Genomic DNA, 21073 nt, shown 5'->3' on the forward strand with positions numbered 1-21073 from the left:
TGCGGAAACAACATGATACAGTTGTGCCGGAACCTTCCAGAGAAGATTCCATGTCTGACCATCCTTCTGAGCCAGTTCTAAATTTCGACCTGCACTACTGCTGTGCTTGCCTGGGGGCCTATTAAAGGTTAACTTTACAAGGATATTACACACAGAGCTAGAAAAAAATGTTTGCCTTTGCAGCCGCCTTCTAGAGAAAGATAATAGCGAGATGCATATACGTTTTTATTTCCTTTTGTTTTTCTCTGCTCGTTTATTTACGGCTTAAATGCTTTGCATTGCATTCATTCCAGTGACACTGCAGCATGAACTTGCTTTCGTGCACGTTACTTTGTCGTTCTACCTTCCACTGTTGTCCTGTCTCTCTCTTTCGCTCTTGCAGTGCTGAGCCTAACGGTATACACCACTTTCTTCCTTCTTCTTTCTATTCTTTATTCTCACTTAGTGCAACTCATGAACACCAGAATACTTTTCACAGAGTTTTTTAAATCTTGCCAGTTGTGGCACTGAGGGCACAAGTGCACATTTTTGGTGCGGGTGGCTTCCCGGAGATTTGAGGTCTGACTCACAAAAGTCTTCTCCCCTAAGATGGGTTTCCACCTCAGCTGTACCCCCATGCTCGCTATCCACAACAGCTAGCCATACGGCCCCAATAGTGTGGGCCTATCGGAAGCCAAAATAGCGCACGCCGACAGAATTAGAGTTCTTTAATGGCCCAGCTGCCATAAAATGTGTCATGAACCTCGCGTACGAAAACCGTTGTGAATGCCTACCCTGGTGCTTAACAGTGAAGTGCCCAGAGCAATGTAGCGCCGGTAGTGGGCGCACTGATCAATCGGTGGTACTGGCAGGCTATTGTTTCGGGAGGGGGAGCAACAATCTTTTTGGCGAAACGATGGGCACATTTGGACGCGAGTGGTAACACGTAGAAATTTTTTTGCAACTGGCAAGATTTAAAAAACTATGGAATCTGATGCGTTCTTTATTGCGCTGCACCACTCACACCCGCAAGTGTTTTACTTTGTATTTGTTTTTAAATTTGGAAGGACCTATTTACTGCGCACAGTAATGTATTTCGCGTTTATAGCCTCTATGCTGTAGAGCTAACTCCGAGAGGTTGTAAAACTCCTTGACATTCAGAAGTGATTGTAGCCAGACATATTCCTTTTATATGAAAGCTAAAATTCTCATAAGTAAATGAAGGCGCGGCTTTTCTCTCGCAAACATACTGCCGCTTCTGAGTTCGCCAGTTTCATTGAAAGCTATGTGTGGGCTAAGTTCAGCGCCTGTGCAACTACAAATGGTTTTGATCTGCGCGAATCAACTCGAGGACGAAGACAAAGATGATATACGAACGACAGTGCTCCTGTGTCGTGCTCGTCTTCAACCTCGTGCTGCTTCGCTCAGCTCAAAACGAAAGCCAAATTAACTTGACCCACAGATTTTTCTATTCACTAAAGCGCTTCTTGAGAAATAGCGTCAAAAGGCAACTTGTCCATCTTGGCATCTTAAGCATGTTCTTTGCCATCTTGTCAAAGCAAGTGTACACAGGCGTCGACACTTTTATAACGTGAAATATGCGTTCAGTTTAAACACCGTTATGGGATTTAAGTTTAATTTTTACAGATTTTAGAGAAACTGGCCCCGTACTTTTATTTCGGTCATGGTACCTGTGACAATGTGAAGCCCTATGCTTAGAGTGGTTACGATAGTGGCAAGCTGCAAAAACGTGCGCTTCATAAACTGTGTGCATTTTCGAAATGGTTCCTTGCGACTCCAAATTAATGACTTTATTGCATTTTTTGACTCCGCATGCATTTCTGAGATGTTGTTGCATAAAAGGTAAGGCCTAAATTTTCTTGCTTCACTCATTTTTTCTATTTGTTTGCTCATCTTCAGGTGCAGGCAGCTTGTCACAAGTTTAAGCTTCATGTTATACTCGCTGGTGCAAACCCCACCACTCATCATGTCAGCACAGCAAATTGTTTCATGCCCCCGTAACATTCGCCTCTGATAAAAAAATTGGAAGAAAAAAAAGAATTAATCCTGAGGTTGAAACATAGAGGCATCAACAAAGTAGGCTTCAGGTTGCTATTGCCATTTTTATTAAGCGTAAAAAGGCTGCATACCCTATCGAAAAATATCGCATGAATCCATAGTGTCTCGTATGAATTATGTGTTACATATGAGCTATGTCTCATAATTACGTCTCGTATGACTTCGTATGCAGCCCATATGAGTCATATGAGTCTAGATATGTGCCTCGTATGAACACATATAGGCTTCATAGTAGTTCATATGTGTCACAAATGTGTCTTGTGTAAAATCATACGGGCAGCATATGAGCTATATGTGTCACGATATGTGCCTCGTATCAATACGTATGCTTCATACGAGTTCACACATGTTACAAATGTGCCTTGCATGAACTGATATGGGCTGAATAAGAGTTCATACGTGCCACAAATCCTTCAGATGAACACATATCTGCTGCAAACTAGTTTGCGCGCATCGCAAATGTCTTTTATGGACTTATGTAGCATACCTCAACTGACACGCTACACTCATGTGCACGAAGGAGCTCCGATGTGCATTGTATCAACTTACATGAACCCAGTGCGAAAGAGAGAGGCGGCCATGAGTGCCTCATTTGTGGCAGCGCGTGCTTCATGAAATATACGAAAAAGAAGCGACGTACAAGCGACTAAACACTGTCCAACCACCCATGAAAAACAAAAAGAATGGCCTGTTTCACACAGTTTTCGCCTTGCTTCTCTGTTTGTACCCTCTTTTTTGTGTAAACAGTGGCTACTCAAACCGTGTATCGTTCGGCATTTTTGATGAGTTTGGATATGCATTTAGTTGAAAGCTAAATATGGCCTTGTCTGCTTTGTTCAGACGTTGTAAAGCTATGCCACGAATAATGCTAGGTATTTTAAATGCAAAGATCCGGGTGCAATAAAAATATGCGCACAATGAGAGGACCACCATGGAAGGTGCCAGCACTGTGAAAAATTTTAAAATATACAAAGATGTTTCAATGCTTATCTCAGGGCACATTAAGATTCACAATATCGGTGGAAATTCAGTCGTCCATAGTTCCGCTACTTGGGCCAGGAAAATCACCACCTGACCTCACATCTTGGCTTCGAATTGCTAAGTAGTGAGAAGTATAGCCTATGTGTTCTCATACAAAAATAACAGTGCTGTTTCTTGTGGTGTAGGGGTTAGTGTGTTAAGTGTGGTTTATCAGGACGGTGGTTCGAATCCAGTTGGTGAGCTTGATTTTTTAACGCCCTTGTACATTTTTTTACATTTTTCAGTTCCCTAGCGTGTATGGCAGCTATTCTATTGTTCGCTCCTTTCCAATTCCAGCCCAGCCTTTCCCTTTCCCAATCTTGTAAACAATAAACATATGACACGTATGGCATATGTGGACACATATGACACATATTCCATAATCTCGTAAGAACCAGGCGCATATGACATATGTATGAGATTTTTCGTTAGGGTAGTATTTGAACAGTGGGTTATATAATGCATAACTATTTGTGCACCGTTGAAAGACAGAAAGACAGTAGCATCGGACAAATAAGATGAGTTCATAACACTGGGTCTATAAATTAAAATAAGAAATGGATTTATCGGCCATAAAAATCAACCTCTTGGCTGTTTGAGTAATAGGATAAATCCAAGGGGAAGGAGACGCAATCTCGGGCTGCCGAAATACAGGTCGAGCGGGGTGGGTAAAAATTTTCAGGCTTCAAGTTATTTAGAGAAATTTCCACAAGTCAATTGCATTTCAGTTAACTGAAATGGAATCAGGCTGTTACCATAAGCTCACAAATGAAAGCACCGGACGTTCTACAAATCGCTGCTATTGTTTTACTTTGATGACTAGAAAAAGCTGTGTAGATTATTTTGCAGCCATACGGCTGCACTCAAGTGGACGGTATTGAGTGACTTCATGTTCCATTCATTGCACCTTTGATTGAAATACATTCCACTTTTAAGAATCCCCGCAAACTTATTTAGTTGAAATCATTCCTTCTTCTTTCGAGCTGCTGGTTAATACAGCCTCGCCCTGCCAGCGGTGAGCTGTAGTTAGCTTAGTGGTAGAGCGGCTGCTATAAATTTATGGTGGTCTGAGCTTCAAGCCCCAGAGAAGCAAGAATTTTTATCTTTACTGTGAACACTTTTAGAAACAGCGAATCTCTCGTTTGTAGACATGTGGTTGCAGTAAGCTGGATGATAAGGTGTAATTACTTTCTTGATTGAAATATCTGCGTTATAACTAGGCGCTCATTTCACGGTGCTAGAAGCATTCTGTGGTTCGGAATAATGTCGGATGGATAAATCCAAGTTTGACAGCCTGCGCAATGCTTCTCCAATGTTTACCATTTATTATCTGCTAATTATCAATGTATATAAAGGTCTTTTCATCCTTGCTGTGAAAATAATGCCTCAGTTTACCATCTAATTTCTTGGCATAACACCAGAGGCTGTTTGTAGTTGGCGTTATTCCAGTGCTTCCTAGAATGATGTAATGACACAGAAAGAGAATTACTACCGTATATCTTCAGGTGAACCTTGACACTTTCTTGCTGTATTCACCTAGAACAGATAGGTTCGCGAAACAGATTTCTTGAAACTATATCAAGAAAAGCAGTTCTATAATTGTAGCTATAGTGTGTGGCGCTTCGTTAGTTTGTGTCAATGAATTCTTAATGAGTGAATGGTATAATGAGCAAATTCAAGACCGATGAGCTTAAAATTGCTGTAGCAAGTACATTGATCATATAGGCTGTCCTTGTGGGTTTTAAAGTCCTAGGCATGCACGTGGTGGAATACGGCTTTGAACACAAAAAGTCTCAAAAAACGAATTGTGTGTATAACTATCTTCTTGCCTCTCCTTGCTCTAGTACAAGCTGCGATAGCTGACCAAAAATGCAGCCGTGCCCGGCGGTATAAGCTAACGTCCAGGAAATCGTTGCGTGAAAAGCGCTGTTCGAGTGTTTTGTATTAGTGTTCGCTTGCTTGTCTTAACTTGAATGTTATATTGGAATTCGCATTATGGGTGATAAATTTGCTTACTATTTCCTTTCGTGTTTTTCTTCTCAACATAAAATCTTATACTTGTTGTATATGTTGTTGTTGTTTCATGTTTTATATGAAAGAACGTAGATGTTCTTCTCCTCTCTACGTTAAGTTAGTCAAGCTTAAACTGAAGTCAGTAGTAAATCCAAAAACCTACAGTCACGAGTTTGATTGTCAAATGCTATGCAAACACTCTGGCTTCTTCGCAGCTCTTTCGTCGCAGTATCGTGATCTCTTTCCCTCCATGGAACCATCATTTCATTCTATCGCACAGTGGTGTGTACTGCTCGGGTGTATATCACTGTGCACATGAGCCTTTAAATACTAGTCTATTCAGGAGTACTACATGCCAACGAAATCGTCTTGACAGCTGCTACGCGACATTAAGTCACTATGGATCACTATGGAAGCTGGAGGAAAAAGCAAGTATTTTACGTGCTAGGGCATCAATTCCTATTGAGAGGGCCCAAAAGACGCGGGTTCGATCCCGGCCGCGGCGGCTAGAATTTCTTTGGAGGAGAAATTCTAGAGGCCCGTGTACTGTGCGATGTCAGTGCACGTTAAAGAACCCCAGGTGGTCGAAATTTCCGGAGCCCTCCACTACGGCGTCTCTCATAGCCTTAGTCGCTTTGGGACGTTAAACCCCATAAATCAAATCAAATCAAATCCTATTGAGAGGCTTGGCGTCAACGCTAAAGGTGGCACTGTATTTCGAGGTCGGCTTGATCGCATAATATGCACTCAGCATAAAAATGTATGTTCACCACGCGCAGGTTGTGGTTACTTAGATTCGTATTTGCAACGCAACCTGAACAAGGTGACCACGCTCGGAAAAAAGAAGCAAGAAACACAAAAGACGGTGTGAGGGCTTTGAAATGTGGCTTTGCTCGAAACTACGTGTGAACGATTATGGCAAGTGATTTTGATTGCCGGAAAACATTCAAAACATGATTTTCCTCCTAAGAAAGACAGAAGCCGCCACGTTATGTTGTGTATTTTATTTATGTACCGTTGTGTTCTTATGATAAACTGCAAACAACGAGTCTGAAAGAACGTCCGCAAGAACTACATGGTGGAATCCGATTGCAGCTGCAAGGGGGAAGTGATTCAAACACTTCCTAATGCAGCACGAACAAACAGAAAAATAGTTTCTGAGCGAGCATGTCTACATCCTCTACTCGTCACATCATCAAATATAATCAGCAAGAGAATACATGCCACAGTATTCTGGAGTGGCTCTGAATATGATGTAATGCAAATATTGCCATTCATCAAGGTTGGGCCGGCACAGTTTGTCCGTGAAAGTCGATATGATTTAGCGACTGCAAAACGAGTTTACTTTTGACGACTGCATGAACCTGAGCTTTCACATGTTTATTGCGGGAACTGCGCATTTTTTTCAAGGAATTGGACAGTGTATTTTTCCTTCACATGGCCTCTGATGCAAATTATGCACGGAAACCTTAGTAAACTTTTCTTTTTCTATAGCTTACGAGAAGAAGCAAGGAAAGGATGCACTGCCTGAGGCTAGATGGTGCTGCTGTCACTGAAGGACTTCGACTGAGTTGCTGCCCAGTGACAGTGGCATTTTTGTAGCATAATGCAGCTATAAATGAAGTAGTCGTACTTGTGCAAGTTTTATTGTTTGTATTATATAATAGGCGTTCTGTGCACAATTTAGCGCTAGTAGTACACAAGTACCAAAGAGAACATTGAAAGGGAACGTCATCCATTCTTAAACTTTGTGAGCACTATGGTTTCACTTGGATAATTGGTAAATGGAAATGCACAATCCAATACTTTTACTGTGATTCTCTGCTGACAAATTTTTTGTTTCTTTTTTCTTTCTGTAGGAAATACTCACCTGGATGTTCCAGGTAAGAATGGTTTTATAGCATTTTGCCATTCACAGTCTAAAGCCTGCATATACAGGGTCTGTTCTGAAAGTAGTAGGACTGGTTTTTTCCTGGGCGAACGGGCGGACCAGAGGCGGTCTGCGCATGCAGGACCGCTGAAGGGGGATATTGGGAATGCTGGGGAAAATCGGCAGTCGGCTCTCGGCTGTTGAGAGGAGGTTGCTTGTACTGCGAACCCCTGTCGAAACGTCTCGTCACGCAGAATCGTCGAACGTTTACTGGATCAGCGATACGCGATTAAATTTTGAGTAAATCTCGGTAAAACGGGCAAAGAGACTAACAACATGATTAAGGAGGCCTATGGTGACGCTTCCATGGGTAGATAAGGTGTTTTTGAGTGGCACAAGCTTTTCCGAGAAGGTAAGGAAAGAGTGGAGGAAGACGACCACTCCAGACGCCCTTCGACCAGCAAGACCAAGGAAAATGTGTAGCGAGTGGAACATTTACTTAACAGTGATCATAGAATGAGTATCAGAATGATTGATGATGACTCAAACCCAGGTTTTTGAGATCGTGACAGAAAACTTATCCGTGAGGAAAGCGTGCGCGAAGTTGGTGCCGGGATTGTTGTCAGAGGAGGAAAAGGCCAACCGGTAGGATCTTCTTCATCATGTGAATGAGGACCCCGATTTTTTGCCCAGCACAAGGCGGCAACGCTGACTTAGCCCCCTAGAGCCTCGACTTGGTCCCGCCAGACTTTTTTCTATTCCCGAGAATAAAATCGACGCTCGAGGGGAAACATCACGGATCGGTAGAGGTGGTTCAACAGGCCGTGACGAGGGAGCTAAACAGCATTCCGGTCCAGGCCTTCCTGGAGGCGCACGAAAACTGTAAAACTCATTGGCAGCAGCGTGTAGGTGCGGAAGGGTGCTACCTTGAAAAATTGTAATCGTCTGTACTAATCTCTTGAATAAATTTTGTTTAAAAAAATGAGTCCTACTACTTTCAGAACAGACCATGTATGCTCGTTCAGGAATGATTAAGTGTCAAAGCTGCCTTCACCTTACAATCCTGACAGTGCTTGCCCTCTAAGTTTGTACGTATTCCCCAACTTCGGTGCTGAGCTCAAGTAACATGCAGTGTGAACTGAATGTTTGCGAATTTATTTCAAGGAACCTACAGCACAGTGGAATGATTTTGCTCTCATCTTGAAGTGCAGTAAAGATTAGACCTTGAACAAAGTGTTGATCACTGTGCAAGGACTGCAGAAAACGCACTTTAATTACAATAGTACGGCAGAATGAAACTTGCACATAGGACTTTACCTTATGGTGCACAATTTGTGAAAGAGGTGTTGACAGATAAGAAGTTTTGATCTTAGGATATGCCCTTGCTGATGCTTTCATTTCTTGAGAGAAGTTGAATGTTCCAAGGGTTCTCTGATAAGGACTGAGACGAACGATGGCTCTTATTTATTGTACGCTATGCCACGAAGAACATGATTAGTAAAAATAATGGCAGAGTAATGCACCCCGATAAATATTGCTTATTAGCAACCAGATTTCTATTGCTAACTTTACAATGATTCTGAATTTCTTGGTGTAGAGGCTTTACATCCGAAGCCGTGGTATGAAACCTCACAAAATGCTAGAGAGCTATAAGGTGGTGATTTTCGAAGCTCTGCGCAAGCAATGAATTCTTTATTTGTCAGGACTCTTGATGTTGGAGTGATCGGTAAAGTTGAACAAATGTATTCCATTGTGTCCAGGCGCCACCAGCGGCTCAGTAGTTATGGCGCTGCTGACCCAAAAGACGCGGGTTCGATCCCGGCCGCAGTGGTAGAATTTCGATGGAGGTGACATTCTAGAGGGTCGTGTACAGCGCGATGTCAGTGCACGTTAAAGAGCCCCAGGTGGTCGAAATTTCCGGAGCCCTTAACTATGGCGTCCCTCATAGCCTGAATCGATTTGGGACATTAAACCCTCGTAAACCATAAACCATTGTGTCCAGGCGTCCGCAACAATGGTAGCACGAGGAGCAGCATCAGTGAAGGGTCCGGCATCAGTGCCGCCTCGAGCCGGACCTACGTGAGCGACAAGTCGCTGCTCGTTGTCGAAGCGAAGGAGAATGGCGTCCTCAGGTGAGCGCCTCTCATAATTAACCACCTCTTTGCTGCCTGCAAAAGTTTAGTGGATAGACTTAATATTAGAGTAACAGGGTGCCTGGCATTAAGTGCTGGAGGAGCATGCTGTGTTCACAGAAAAAGAGGGCAATACGGTATGAGAAAAAAAAAGAATGAATTTATCATAGTGATGTTGCATGACCGAAAATTCCCCCAGTTAAGTGAAAAACTCTCTATTTCAGGACTTTTTTCCCAGCAGCAGCTTAAAACCACTGTCAATTTAGAATAAGTCAGAAAATTTGGTCTCTCTTAAAATTCTCTGAAACTCTATAAAATTACTCTTTCGCCATATAATACTCAACTTGCCTGAAAAGGAAGAATTCATGAAACAATGATGATTTAGTGGTAGAGACGGGTGCCACATAACTTCTGCTGACAAATTTGCTGAGTACACCACTCAAAACAACCATGGCCCAAAATTAAGCAGAAGAAAAAGGATGCCGCTTATAATCTGGATAATGTAAGCATTGGAAGAAATTTTGGGTTCTGGATTTGGCAGAGAAGCATCTAGAAAAGGCATTGTACATTTGTATTAGTCAAAAGAATCTAATGGCGCGAAGGTGATTTCTGCGGCTTAGGTCAAGGTAGATGAACAGTGGAGTTTGATTGGCTGTGACAGTGTGGGCGATGATCTTGTGTTTTTACACCTCGACTGAGGTCAGTAGTGCACAGTCTCCACATTCCTAACTACTGCCAGCATGTTGGTTATACTCTAAACGTACTACCGGTAGGCTTGAAGGAATTCACTTATTTTTATAAGTGCCGCTCGCTAGATTTTCTCCTGCGTGACACTTGCAATAAGAAGGATTACTACTGCTTCCAGGCATTACCTGATCCCTCCACACCTGGCACATCGCAGCAAGTGGCGGAGGAAAGGCGTCAAACTGCACATCTACAACGACCATGTTTTCGTGGCCAGGCATATCCCGGGGTAAGAAGGGAGAGTCATGGATACTTTGGAAACCACTTGGATGAAAATGCCTTGGGTTTTACTAACTTTGTAGTTGAGGCAAGGTGTCCGTGGATGCTCATTCGGCTGAACATTGAAGTTGAAAATTGTTTATGTGCATTCACAAAGTACACGGCTGGCATATAAAAAGTACGCATACTTTCAGAAAATACGACAGAGTGGGTCCCAAAACACAACAGCCATTTCTATCGTCTTGTCGTTGCGACAGATTTTTCTGTACTACTGCAAAGTTGTGTGTTGACATATCTGGCTCTGTCGTTCCGACAGGAGACTGCTCAATACTACAGAGAGTCCTGTTGTTACGACAAGAACTTCTGTTGTCAGGTCCCAAAATCTTGTTGTTACGACAAGAACTTCTGTTGTCAGGTCCCAAAATCCTGTTGTTACGACAAGAATTTCTGTTGTCAAGTCCCAAAATACTACAGGAAAATGTTATGACAACAGAAAATTTTCGGTTGTGTTTTTCGATGAGTTGTGCACCTTTATATGGTTTCTTGCTGTCTTGTGCAAAACGTTGAGCCGAATGCTTTCAGCAATGGCGCTTAAATTCCTCTTATTAGGCCACGCATGGGTTGAGTCATTTTGCCAGCACCGCGAATTTGGAAGAAGCTGCTGTTACAGAGGTGGTCTGTTTGCATGTGCAGCAGAATGGCCCCAATGTATACGTTTGTCCCTCTGCGCAGAATTGGTGCAGACTAGCTTTTATTTGGCTCAGGCTGTGCCTTACGGAAGCCCTCTATCCTACTGTGTTAACTGTGTATTCACACTGGCAAGTTACGCAAGTTGTGTGATCGACTGTGATTTGGTACCGGAGAGAGACACGCCCCTGCCAATGTTCAAACTTGCAAGCGTGACCTGTCAGTCAGGCATACCTAAGGGTCTAGCTCAGACCAAGAATTATCGAGATTAGTGAGAAGCAGTAGGCAGAAAAAGAGGTGCAACTTCTCAGCCACCGCTGACTTGCTTAGAGGATTATTTCCGCGAAAACTGTTTTTAGCAGGGGCATCAGCATGTTGTACACTTCACATTTTCAGCCTTAACTGTAGTGTTCGTGAGTACCAGTAAAGAAGCGGTATAAATGCTTGGGAGTACTTTTGTTAGGTGGCTGTCGAGATAGTTTTCCCGCTGTTAATTAAATTAAATTACAGTGGGATTATTATTGCGTCCACCTAAGCGACAATGATACTAGCTGCTTCTGCAAAAGATACCCTAATTTAGCAGCTTGCAAACTGAACATTAAGAAACTGGTCCTTCGTGAGTTACACAAATATTTGCCTACGCATATTTCGAATCGTCAGGAACTCACCAGAAATTTATGCGCATTGCATGTAAAATCTTTTACGACTCTGAGCCCGCTTTCCTGTTCTCATTTCGCAGCGGAGTCCAATGCCACGTTTGTTCAAGGCTACTGACAAGAAGGCTAGGAAAACAGGGTTACGTCTGCAGAGGTAAGCAGACCACTCACTTACTACTGAAAATACGAACATTGTGTTTCGTTACAGTTGATTATGACTGCAGAATTTAGAATGCTTCCGAATGATTTGCACATTTCTGGGACATGACAAGAATGTCGATCTGCCTTTTATACAATATTAATGGTAATAATCTTCCCGAAATCGTGCATGCGTGTTCAAGGGTACTGAATTCATTGCACAGGGTGCAGCACAGTAATTTTTACGAGAAATATTCTAAATAACGAGCAAAAGCTTCATACCATTCTTAAGAGGAATAAAAAATTGCAAGAGTTTTTTTATGCTACTTTGTTAAGGATAGAAGATTTCTTTTCCCTATGTGCCAAATAATTAAACCATCAATAAATTTAAGCTGCTGTGTTGTGAAGAAAATTTCTAGGACAAACTGGTTGAGCGTGAAATGAAGCACTGTTGGCACACTGCCCCAAAATGAGCGGTAATTGTGTTTTCCTCACTCCACGTAAAGTCTGCTAAGCCGGAAAGTTGTTAATGCGCACTGTGGGCAAATGGGCTAGCTCTGATGAAGTTACCGCGTGTGCCAGCGAACAGCATCCACTACATTTTATGCCTAAACAATGCTCCCTAGAGAGAAAACATTGGCATTTCGCCTTTTCATGAGCAATTTGACCTTGTCACAATTGCAGTATATGTTAAAGAACTGCACCATGAAATTGCCTATTCACTGCTACACAGATATTAAAATGTTGCTAGAAATAAAAGGAAGCTTATGTCTCCAATAGGATCTGAAACAATAGTTTGTTTTCTGCTTACTGATGAGCTCATGTTTTTCACTTTGTGCAAGAAAGATGTCTGGTCTAAAGTGATTTACCTGAAATGTACGCAGTTTACCAGGTACTGAAATCTCCGGTATAGCTCTTACAAATTCAATCAGTGGCATGGCCACAGTAAAGCAGCGGTACCCATTGCTGCTTGCAGTCCGACGATGTCTGGTTAACAATAGTTGGAAAGGTCGCTGCAGGTTTCCACGAAGAATCCGGCATTTTCCCCTTTAAACAATGCAGCATTGCGTCAGTTTTGTGTATTTGTCCTAAATTTACCCCATCTTAATATACTCTGCACTGCATTTGTCCTCAGTTTGAGTGCTACATGACTGAGCAGTGTGCTTTGAATCATTTGAACGATTCAGTGAGGACGAAAATTATATATAAGGAGTTGCACATGGCCACACAGGCCTTGACACAAGCAAAATGTGATAAACGTCTAGCGTAAAATAAAGCATTGTTTTCTTTAATATATGTCTCATATGGTGGCTTTTATGTTTTTCAGGTTGTAACCTACTTTGCCACAAGTCTTGCCATGTGAAAACAGAGAGCATATGCAACAACAGTTCCGTGGCGACCATGCAGATGTACGTATAGATGGCGTTCATAACACTATACCCAGTGAAGAACTCAGTAGCGCAGATAACCGTTTTATATGTGTTTACTCTAACTGAAAGCTACTTTCAGCACAATAAAGAAGGCATAAATGGAGCGACGCATGTGTACCTGAGCGGGGGCGTGCTTCGCTTTTGGAGGTTGAGCCTGGCTTGTGTTTTAGCTCAAAAAGATCACGGTATTTACATGTTGTCTGGTGCTAGTTGTTATGAAAACTGATAAGAAGCATTAAGAAACCTTTGGCTGCAATCACCATAAGCTGGCTGTAGAGGAACATTTCTTCTTGCACCTAGGATAGACTGTTTCATTGTAATTACAAGGCTGACTGAATCAGCCGTTTATAACTGACGTTCAAATGCCTTAGTGTAACATCAGCGCTAGGATGGTTTTTGTATCATGGATTTTTGTGAATTTCTTCACGGTTCTATTTTCATTCTTGTTTGCAGGGACGTGAGTTACCGTTTATTGTATTTCGGCTTCTAATCTGACGCGAAAATTGATGCAGCACTTCTTTCACTCTGCTGAATCACTTTTTAGCAATATTAGCGGATGGCTATGTTGCTCTTGCCATATTGTTGACGGATGAGGCATAAATTCGATATATAAAAAAACAGAAATTAAGGACTTCTTCTTGAGGATAAAATGTTTACTGTCAGCTCTCAAGCAAGGCATTAATTTTGGCATTAATTAAGTTAACTGCACTGCAGAAAGGTCATTTCGATATGAAACTTTGTGCTTGGTCTGTACACATATTTGGAACATTATTCGTTATAACAACTTATAACTCAAAAGTTAGAATACATCGCTGGATGCCCTGTCATGGTCAGTTTACAGCTTTTCGGAGCAGAATAGAGGTGTAAAGGGCCGAGTATTTTGAGCGCTGCAAATGAAATAACAGGGCTTGTCAAATTCCAAGTCTTGCTTTTATTATTGGAGCACTAAATCCTAATTACCAATTTGCAGACAGTTTGCAATTTCGAAGTGTGTTTCTGCTTCTTGCCGTGCAATCCAAAAAGAAATAAACAAGAGAATGCAATTTTAATCCTGAAGTCTAGCAACACAATTATGTGTATATTCTACAACTTAATATTTGTAGTGCCAAGGGGCCCATTCGGCAAGAAGGCATAGTAGGTACTCCAAGAACTTCTTTACGACCTGTATAAACCTGTTGTATGGGTGACGTTTTTGACAAGCAGACTTAGCTTTTTATAGGGTTTTTCGATTTGAGTTTGGCATCAACCAGATTAACATTCGCACCAACAGCTCGGCCGGCCATGCACTCATTATGTAAAACTAACGTGAGCAGCTGAGCCTTGGGCATGGAGAAAGTCTTGCTATCCTGGCTTACCTAAAGTAGTCCTACCAATTTGTTTGTCTGAGCACTTTTGTTAAGCATTTTATTTCTTACTGCATGTGCTGAGGAGTACGTGGGGCAGTCGACAAACATGGGGCACAATTACGAGAATATTTATGATTGCTTTTGAGAGGCTGTAGAGTTCCTACTGACAAAAAAGACAAGAGGCAATTGGTGCTTAATGCATGCTTTCTAGCCACGCCTCACGCTGTTTCGTACAAAATGCAGCTAAAAAAATTAGCATTGTTATTTAGCCGATATATGGCTTGAATTTCATTTTCGTCCTTGAACTGCTTAAAAATGTTTGTTTTCACTTAGGGTGCTCACATTTTCTACAGCAACATTCAAGTTTTTCTGGATCAGTGCACATAAGGGATTTTAAAGGAACTTGATAAACTTATTATGGCAAGCAGTCTAGTTTTACTTCTCATAGAGTGAAAACATATTGTGTGTAAGAAACAAGTGTCTATGAATGCCAGTATCTTGCCATAATAATCGTAATAATGAACTTTTTTTTCTTTCTATCGCTGTAGGTTTGAGTTTTCTTTTTCTTTCGGGAGTCTGGAGGCTGCTGGGAGAAATGCAAATGAGCGATTTGCGATGTGAGACAGGATTACTCTTTGTTTTGTGCACTCTTGGACATTGTTCTGCACGCTTAACTTACTACTGTGGCTGCTGTTCTGCACTTCCAGTTGATATACAAGGCATAATTCGTGTCATACACAAAGCCTTCTCACAAGTTTTTATTTACATTAATACCTCTGTGCTCAATTAGGCAGTCATGTGTTGATAACTAGGAAATGAAATGCAATGCACACAGCTTTTGCTTTGTGCTTCACAATAATCTTAAACTGCGGGAATTTATCATAGCACTACTATGTGAAATATAGAATGTTAGATGTAAGCGAAAAGAACATGAAAAAATGAGCACATGGATTTATTCAGCCATGCAGCTGCACATTTTCATGTAGAACATTCCTTGTACGTACCTCAATCACTGTGAAAGTTAATATAAGAAAATTGCACTGAAACCTTTAGAGTGCTCAACGAAAAGTTCACTTCAACAAATCTTGCACTGAACGTTTTAAAATCTGATGCAAAATTATTTCCTTTTAGAAAGCAGAAGCACAGAAAGGGTAGCGTTAAGAAAGCGTGATGTGTCACATTGTGTGATTTTAGCAGAAAAATTACATTAGACTGCCAGAATGATTACATTAGACTGCAACTACTGTTTCCGGGAAGTAATCGAAGAGATTTTTGTATATATCGCTTTGTTTGTATCATCTGCACTAATTTTCTTTTTAATGTCTTCAGTTTAGTCACTTCCCATGATGCTGTTGAATGAATTCTTGTGTGTGCCTAGCATTGCTGAGCACGGAAGCGGTTCACTTGTGTTCTGATGAATGGATGTGGTGTCTTTCCAGGGAGCCGGTCGAAGACCCGCATCCACCACACATGAAGACAAGTTGATGCGCGCAATCAGAAGTTGTTGTGTAGGAACGTGACGCTGCGCAATATGATGTAGAGTACAGAGCACAAACTTACTACGCTCGCCATTGTGTCGATTTAAAATGAACTGCTTTGCATTACTGCCTTTTATTTTGCTTGTAACTTTTTATTCGATCGTGATGAACTCTCTTGATCGATGTCGAGTGCTTTCCGAAATGTTACATGTGTGACGGTGTTTGTTTTTTTAAATGATTAAGCCTAGGGAACCAAGGCATTGGGCACGCTTCCACAGTATAGCAAGTGAAATGAACGAATTTTAGTAAACCGACGAAAACCAGCTTTCGACACAACGTTGCAACCACTTCACAGCGTGTCTTGGGCCGGCTGCTTGTATGGAAGTGAAATAGACCAATCTACTATGAAGCCCTACCTCAGTTTTGGGTGACTGAGCAGCCTTAGTATTAACTCTGTTTAGAACGGAACACTGCAGAATGGAAACTGCGATTTGGGAGGGAAGTTCCACAGGGTCATGTTTGCGAAAAAGAATTTCTGTACCACCATGATTAGGTACAGGGCCCATTATGCTGCATTTGACAGCGTAGACAAATTGACATTAGCGCCCGCCCGATGCCTTTGACACCAGAAAAGACCCTGACTGCCTCGGAAGATAATGGGTAATGTACCACTCTAGTCGTCGCAGTATCTGCGAGAGCTTCCCCACCACAGCAGACCACAGTGGCCGGGCATTGCGAAGGAGTGTTCCAACTTAACCAAGTGCATAAAAAGTGCGCATTGTGGTAGCATGTCAGCGTATCACAGAATGAGTTTTGTCGCAGTTCTAAAGCTGTCGTAGAAACGTTCTGCATTAGAAATTTTCATCTTTTCCTCTCGAAACGAATGTGTGCAGCACAGAAGAACGATGTGAAGCGGTTTGCTTTTAACACACGTGGAAGCCGTCGAATAGAATTCATGTACCAAAACTGCTTGAAGTGCGCGCTTTTGGCAGCCCTTATTTTTAAGCAAATTTGACAATGCAGAATGGTGTATTAGCACCTCTGGCGTAGATTTGTGGTTTCATTGCTATTTTAAAGCCATTTGTATTTTTGCAGCATTCACCCATTAGACATTCTTGAATTCACCACCAGTTACAAATCTTGTTGCGTGATAACGTCTGCCACCGAGACTGCCGAAGTCGCGATTGCGTTGCAAAGGCTTCCCTGCCGCTCGCATGATATCAGCAATATTTGTAGTGCAATACGAGTGTTAAAAGTTGTTTGTAGTTGAGAGCTACAATTTGTTCTTTTATATATATATTGATATTAATGTACATAAAACCTAAGGTGGTTTTCTGTTATCTTTGCAATGACAACAGCTTGTGTGCATTTCAATATCTGATGTTTATGTATGTGTTTATATGTCAAGAACATAAGCGTGAACTTGAGTAAGGCTTCGCATGCAGAATTTTTTTCAGCTCAGTTCAAGCGCTAAGCTGAGCAAATGTTGCCTGCCTCTTGTATGATGCATGAAAATTCTTGCTGCCTGAAGAATTTATTTTGGCATTTTTGTTCCGATTAAACTGCAAACAACAATCTGCTCTTAGATGCATGCATCTGAACAAGAACATGTGTGAAGCACTTTGTGAACGTGTGAACACTCACGACTGCAGCTATTTCTCTGAGTGTGCATCATCTTATATACTTCGATTCCTGCATTTTTTAAAAATCTGTGTTGTGCGTTACTGCCACATTAATGAGTAACTGATCCAAGCACGAAGCAGACCTGATGGTCTCTAATCTGGTTTACATACATATATATTTAATTGATCTGACTAACTTTCCAAAATGAATTACGATGGCTTTCTGTTATCTTTAGAGCTGAAACAAGTCCTTGTACAATTCATGCTCACCCGACCTATATGTTCAGCTCTTGCTCGGATGCCTTCTGTCTGAAATCGAGCTTCAAAAACATGTTGCCTGAAAGAAGGCCACAGTTTCACGTAATATTATTCTCTTGTGCAGACAATGAATCATGACTGTTAAAATACTTCAGGTTTCACAGGTGTTGTGGCATGGTTACTTGAGAATATTGGTAGAGTTTCAGAAGGTGGAGTTGCTCCGACGTAATTTTCGTATGCTATATCAGATTTGTAATATCGTAAGCCCATGTGTTAGCTATGCTGTGTTTAAAATCTGGCAAAGCTGTGGACGCTGTCGGCAACTTACGATAGTGCATTAAACGAGTAGCTGATCTTTAAAATGATGGGGGACTTTACTACTCCTCCCCGGATACTTATGAGAACAATAGTTCTTCACAGTACATGTGAAAACAACTGAAGGGAAAAAGTGAGCCCCCTGAAAGGTAAGTGCCTGATCAAAGGACTAGGCTATCTTTCAATTATGGTAACAGAATACATGAAATAAAAATAGGGAATCAGAGCAGTACAGTAGGACCTCTGAGACAATTTACGAAAGTTGCATGTAGAAGGTGGTTGGATCTTGCAGCATTGGTGTCGTCAGTGTGCTGCTAGGAAAATTGTCACGGATCTTACCTGTTGAAATAGTAATGCAGGAAACGTCTGTTCACACAGAAAATCTGTCGCCATTGTTTCTAGTCTGTGGATGAAGGACGTTGCAATCAGCTACATGTACGAAAGAACTTGAAGCCGCCTATCAGCTTTACAATTTATTGCGCCATTGGCAAGGTCCAAATTAGAAACTGGAAAGTTTAAAATGTACACTCAGTGACATTCGACCAGCTGTTGAGCAACTGGAAGCTATGTTAACTCACTGTAATAAATTACCGTAGGTCTAATTCTGCGATATTTTGTTCAGCAGCAGGAGAAAAGCTGATGTATGTGGATGTCAGGTGATAAAGGTCGAGAGAATAGCTGTTAAACGTTATTTAGTATTTTGAGGCCTCGCATAAGAAAAGATTATGTGCAATGTAAGAAGGCCATCTGAGCTTACCTTATTTCACAGTAGCAGTTAAGCCTCGAAATGTTTTCGGCTTCTGACTGCATGCCATTGTGCTTTAAGTAGCCGGAGGTTTCTTGATGGGAACAAATGCGCGAATCCATTCTTTTCATTGTGTTCCTTGCTGCTTTCAATCGAAGTGCTTAACTGCTACATATTTCATGAACAAAAAAGTGTGTTAATGCTGTTATAGAAAGTGCTAACATTTGCTTTTTGGGTAAGCCGAAGAGATTTAATAGAGCACGCTACTGAAATGTCTATACTGCCTTGTTGACGGTTGCAGAAAAGCAGAGAATGATTGTTGCACTGATGCGTACCTTTGTATTTCACTTCACCTCTTCGAAGTGTATATTTGTGGAAAACATTTTCTGCACACTCGTAGCCTCTGAGTGTATGTTTTTTTTTTTTTTCATTTACGACGGCCATACGATACTTACTTCTGTGAGATGTGTCAATATGTGAAGCGAACCATACGATGTTGTGACCCCGAACGCCCGCACTTCCGGTCGCCGGAGAAAGCTTTCCCGCGTGATTTCCCTTTTTTTCGTACCGCTATACCGAACGACTACCTTCGTCTTCGATCGAAATAAAGAAAAAGGTTTTCTTTTATTCACATGGCTGGCTAGTGCTTTGCGAGGTCTTTCTTCGAAGACGAGAAAAATACTGCAACCCTGTTCGTCGAAATGCCGACATGAAGATTTTAGCATCGCTTTGATTTTACCTGCGTGTGGATAAAAAAAAAAGAGAGCTTCAATGTTGCAGGAAAACGACCTTTTGGGCTCCTGAGAGCGGAAGACAATAAAGTTTGTATTATTTGACTGTTTTTGTTGGTGGTAATGACATATTTTTACAGCGGCGGGATTTCATTACGTGCTCAAACCGCTGTAAATCCAGTGCACTAGATTACACTGCAATGACACTCGCATGTAGCGCGACGTTTACCGGGCGTTTCCGTAAACAAGGATCTGGTGCAGCCCCAGAAGAGTTTCATCTTCACGAGCATTCCAAAGCTTGGTAGAGCGACTGCTCCGGTGAAGCGGTGGTCCCAGGTTCGATCCCCGGACCAGGACGAATTTTTCTACGAAGTTTTCTGAGAAAGCTGCATAGCTTTCCTTTGCAGCCGTAAGGCAGCGCACGGGTGGATGCCAATGAGTAATTACTCCCTTATTACAAATTTACTTCACCTTGGGGGATTCCCCTAAACATTTGACCAACACTGTTCCCACTTCGAGTTATTGATCAATTCGCTCTCGCCCTACCATAAGCTTGCCGTCGCAATTAGCTCAATTGGTAGAGCGACTGCTCCGGTGAAGCGGTGGTCCCGGGTTCGATCCCCGGACCAGGACGAATTTTTCTTTAACTACGAAGTTTCTGAGAAAGCTGTATAGCTTGTAGCCGTAAGGCTGCGCTCGGGTGGATGCCAATGAGTAATTACTCCCTTATTACAAATTTACTCCACTTTGGGGGATTCCCCTAAACATTTGACCTCCAAAGCTTTATATTAGCAGCACTTTGCAGAATTTACTGTGTGCTGTCAAAAACGTTACGCACACACCGGCACACCTGACTCTCTCTCTCACACACACACTCACTCGCACTCTATGCAAGCTTCGTTGCGAACCACTTTGTTCAGAAACTACGTATATCCCGAACCGGTTCATAAAGACCTGCAACCTCTGCAACTTCCAGTAAAGCCACAACTGATGTCACACACTTGTTGCAGTAATAACTATACAATTTAAATCATCGAAAGTAACCCAGTAGTGGACTCACTAGTCTGGCGAAGTTCGTGCGGTAGTTGTGTAAGTCGCTGTAATAGCCGTATAAGTGATAAGGAACCTTTTAACCAAGGATTTTAACCAAGTCTGACAGCTGCCTTTTCCAATTTTTATTTTCTGCCGCGATAAATACTGCTGGTTGTAGACATAAATGTGCGTGAGAAAGGTTTTGTGGTGCTCAGCGCGTCACGCTCATTGAGGAATTTTTGCCAGATTTATGAAGCATAATCCAATAAGAAATATTCACTTCAGCATTGGAAATGTACTTAGTCGAACTATTGCACAGCGAAATTACAGTACCCCTGGGTGAAGTTCCGGGTAAGCATTCAGAAATCGTTATTTTAAGGAAAATCATATAGTATATCTTCCCAATACTATTTTCGATGTTTGTATGAAATTGAGAAGCGCGTAAGAATTTTATACGTTCAGTGTTTCTTGTGTTGTGATGGAAGGCACGTGTGTGAGTTTTCCTGGCAATAATTTAATTATGAGTTTACTAAGCATCAATTTGACCGGACTTAAAACATATGATGGGATGCGCACACC

At 41.8% G+C, this 21073-nt stretch overlaps 1 protein-coding gene across 5 annotated transcripts in view; it reads left to right on the forward strand.

The window, feature by feature from the left end:
- Positions 1 to 17370, forward strand: part of LOC149340700 (uncharacterized) — a 175353-nt gene extending 157983 nt beyond the window's left edge. For 4 of the 5 annotated variants that reach the window (XM_089549518.1, XM_089549521.1, XM_089549522.1 and 1 more), the window contains 6 exons: positions 6951 to 6974; positions 8964 to 9093; positions 9959 to 10066; positions 11483 to 11553; positions 12865 to 12946; positions 15753 to 17370. In XM_089549518.1, the coding sequence (XP_089405644.1) occupies positions 6951 to 6974; positions 8964 to 9093; positions 9959 to 10066; positions 11483 to 11553; positions 12865 to 12946; positions 15753 to 15798 (461 nt within the window). In that variant the 3' untranslated portion in view covers positions 15799 to 17370. Of the gene's footprint in view, positions 1 to 6950; positions 6975 to 8963; positions 9094 to 9958; positions 10067 to 11482; positions 11554 to 12864; positions 12951 to 15752 lie in introns of all 5 variants that reach the window. The other variant, XM_089549524.1, reaches the window with a different exon arrangement.
- The last annotated feature ends 3703 nt before the right edge of the window (positions 17371 to 21073 follow it).

This window comes from Amblyomma mixtum, chromosome 6, assembly GCF_055824585.1.
Source record: "Amblyomma mixtum isolate Tamu chromosome 6, ASM5582458v1, whole genome shotgun sequence".
In the NCBI taxonomy this organism is placed as follows: Eukaryota; Metazoa; Arthropoda; class Arachnida; order Ixodida; family Ixodidae; genus Amblyomma; species Amblyomma mixtum.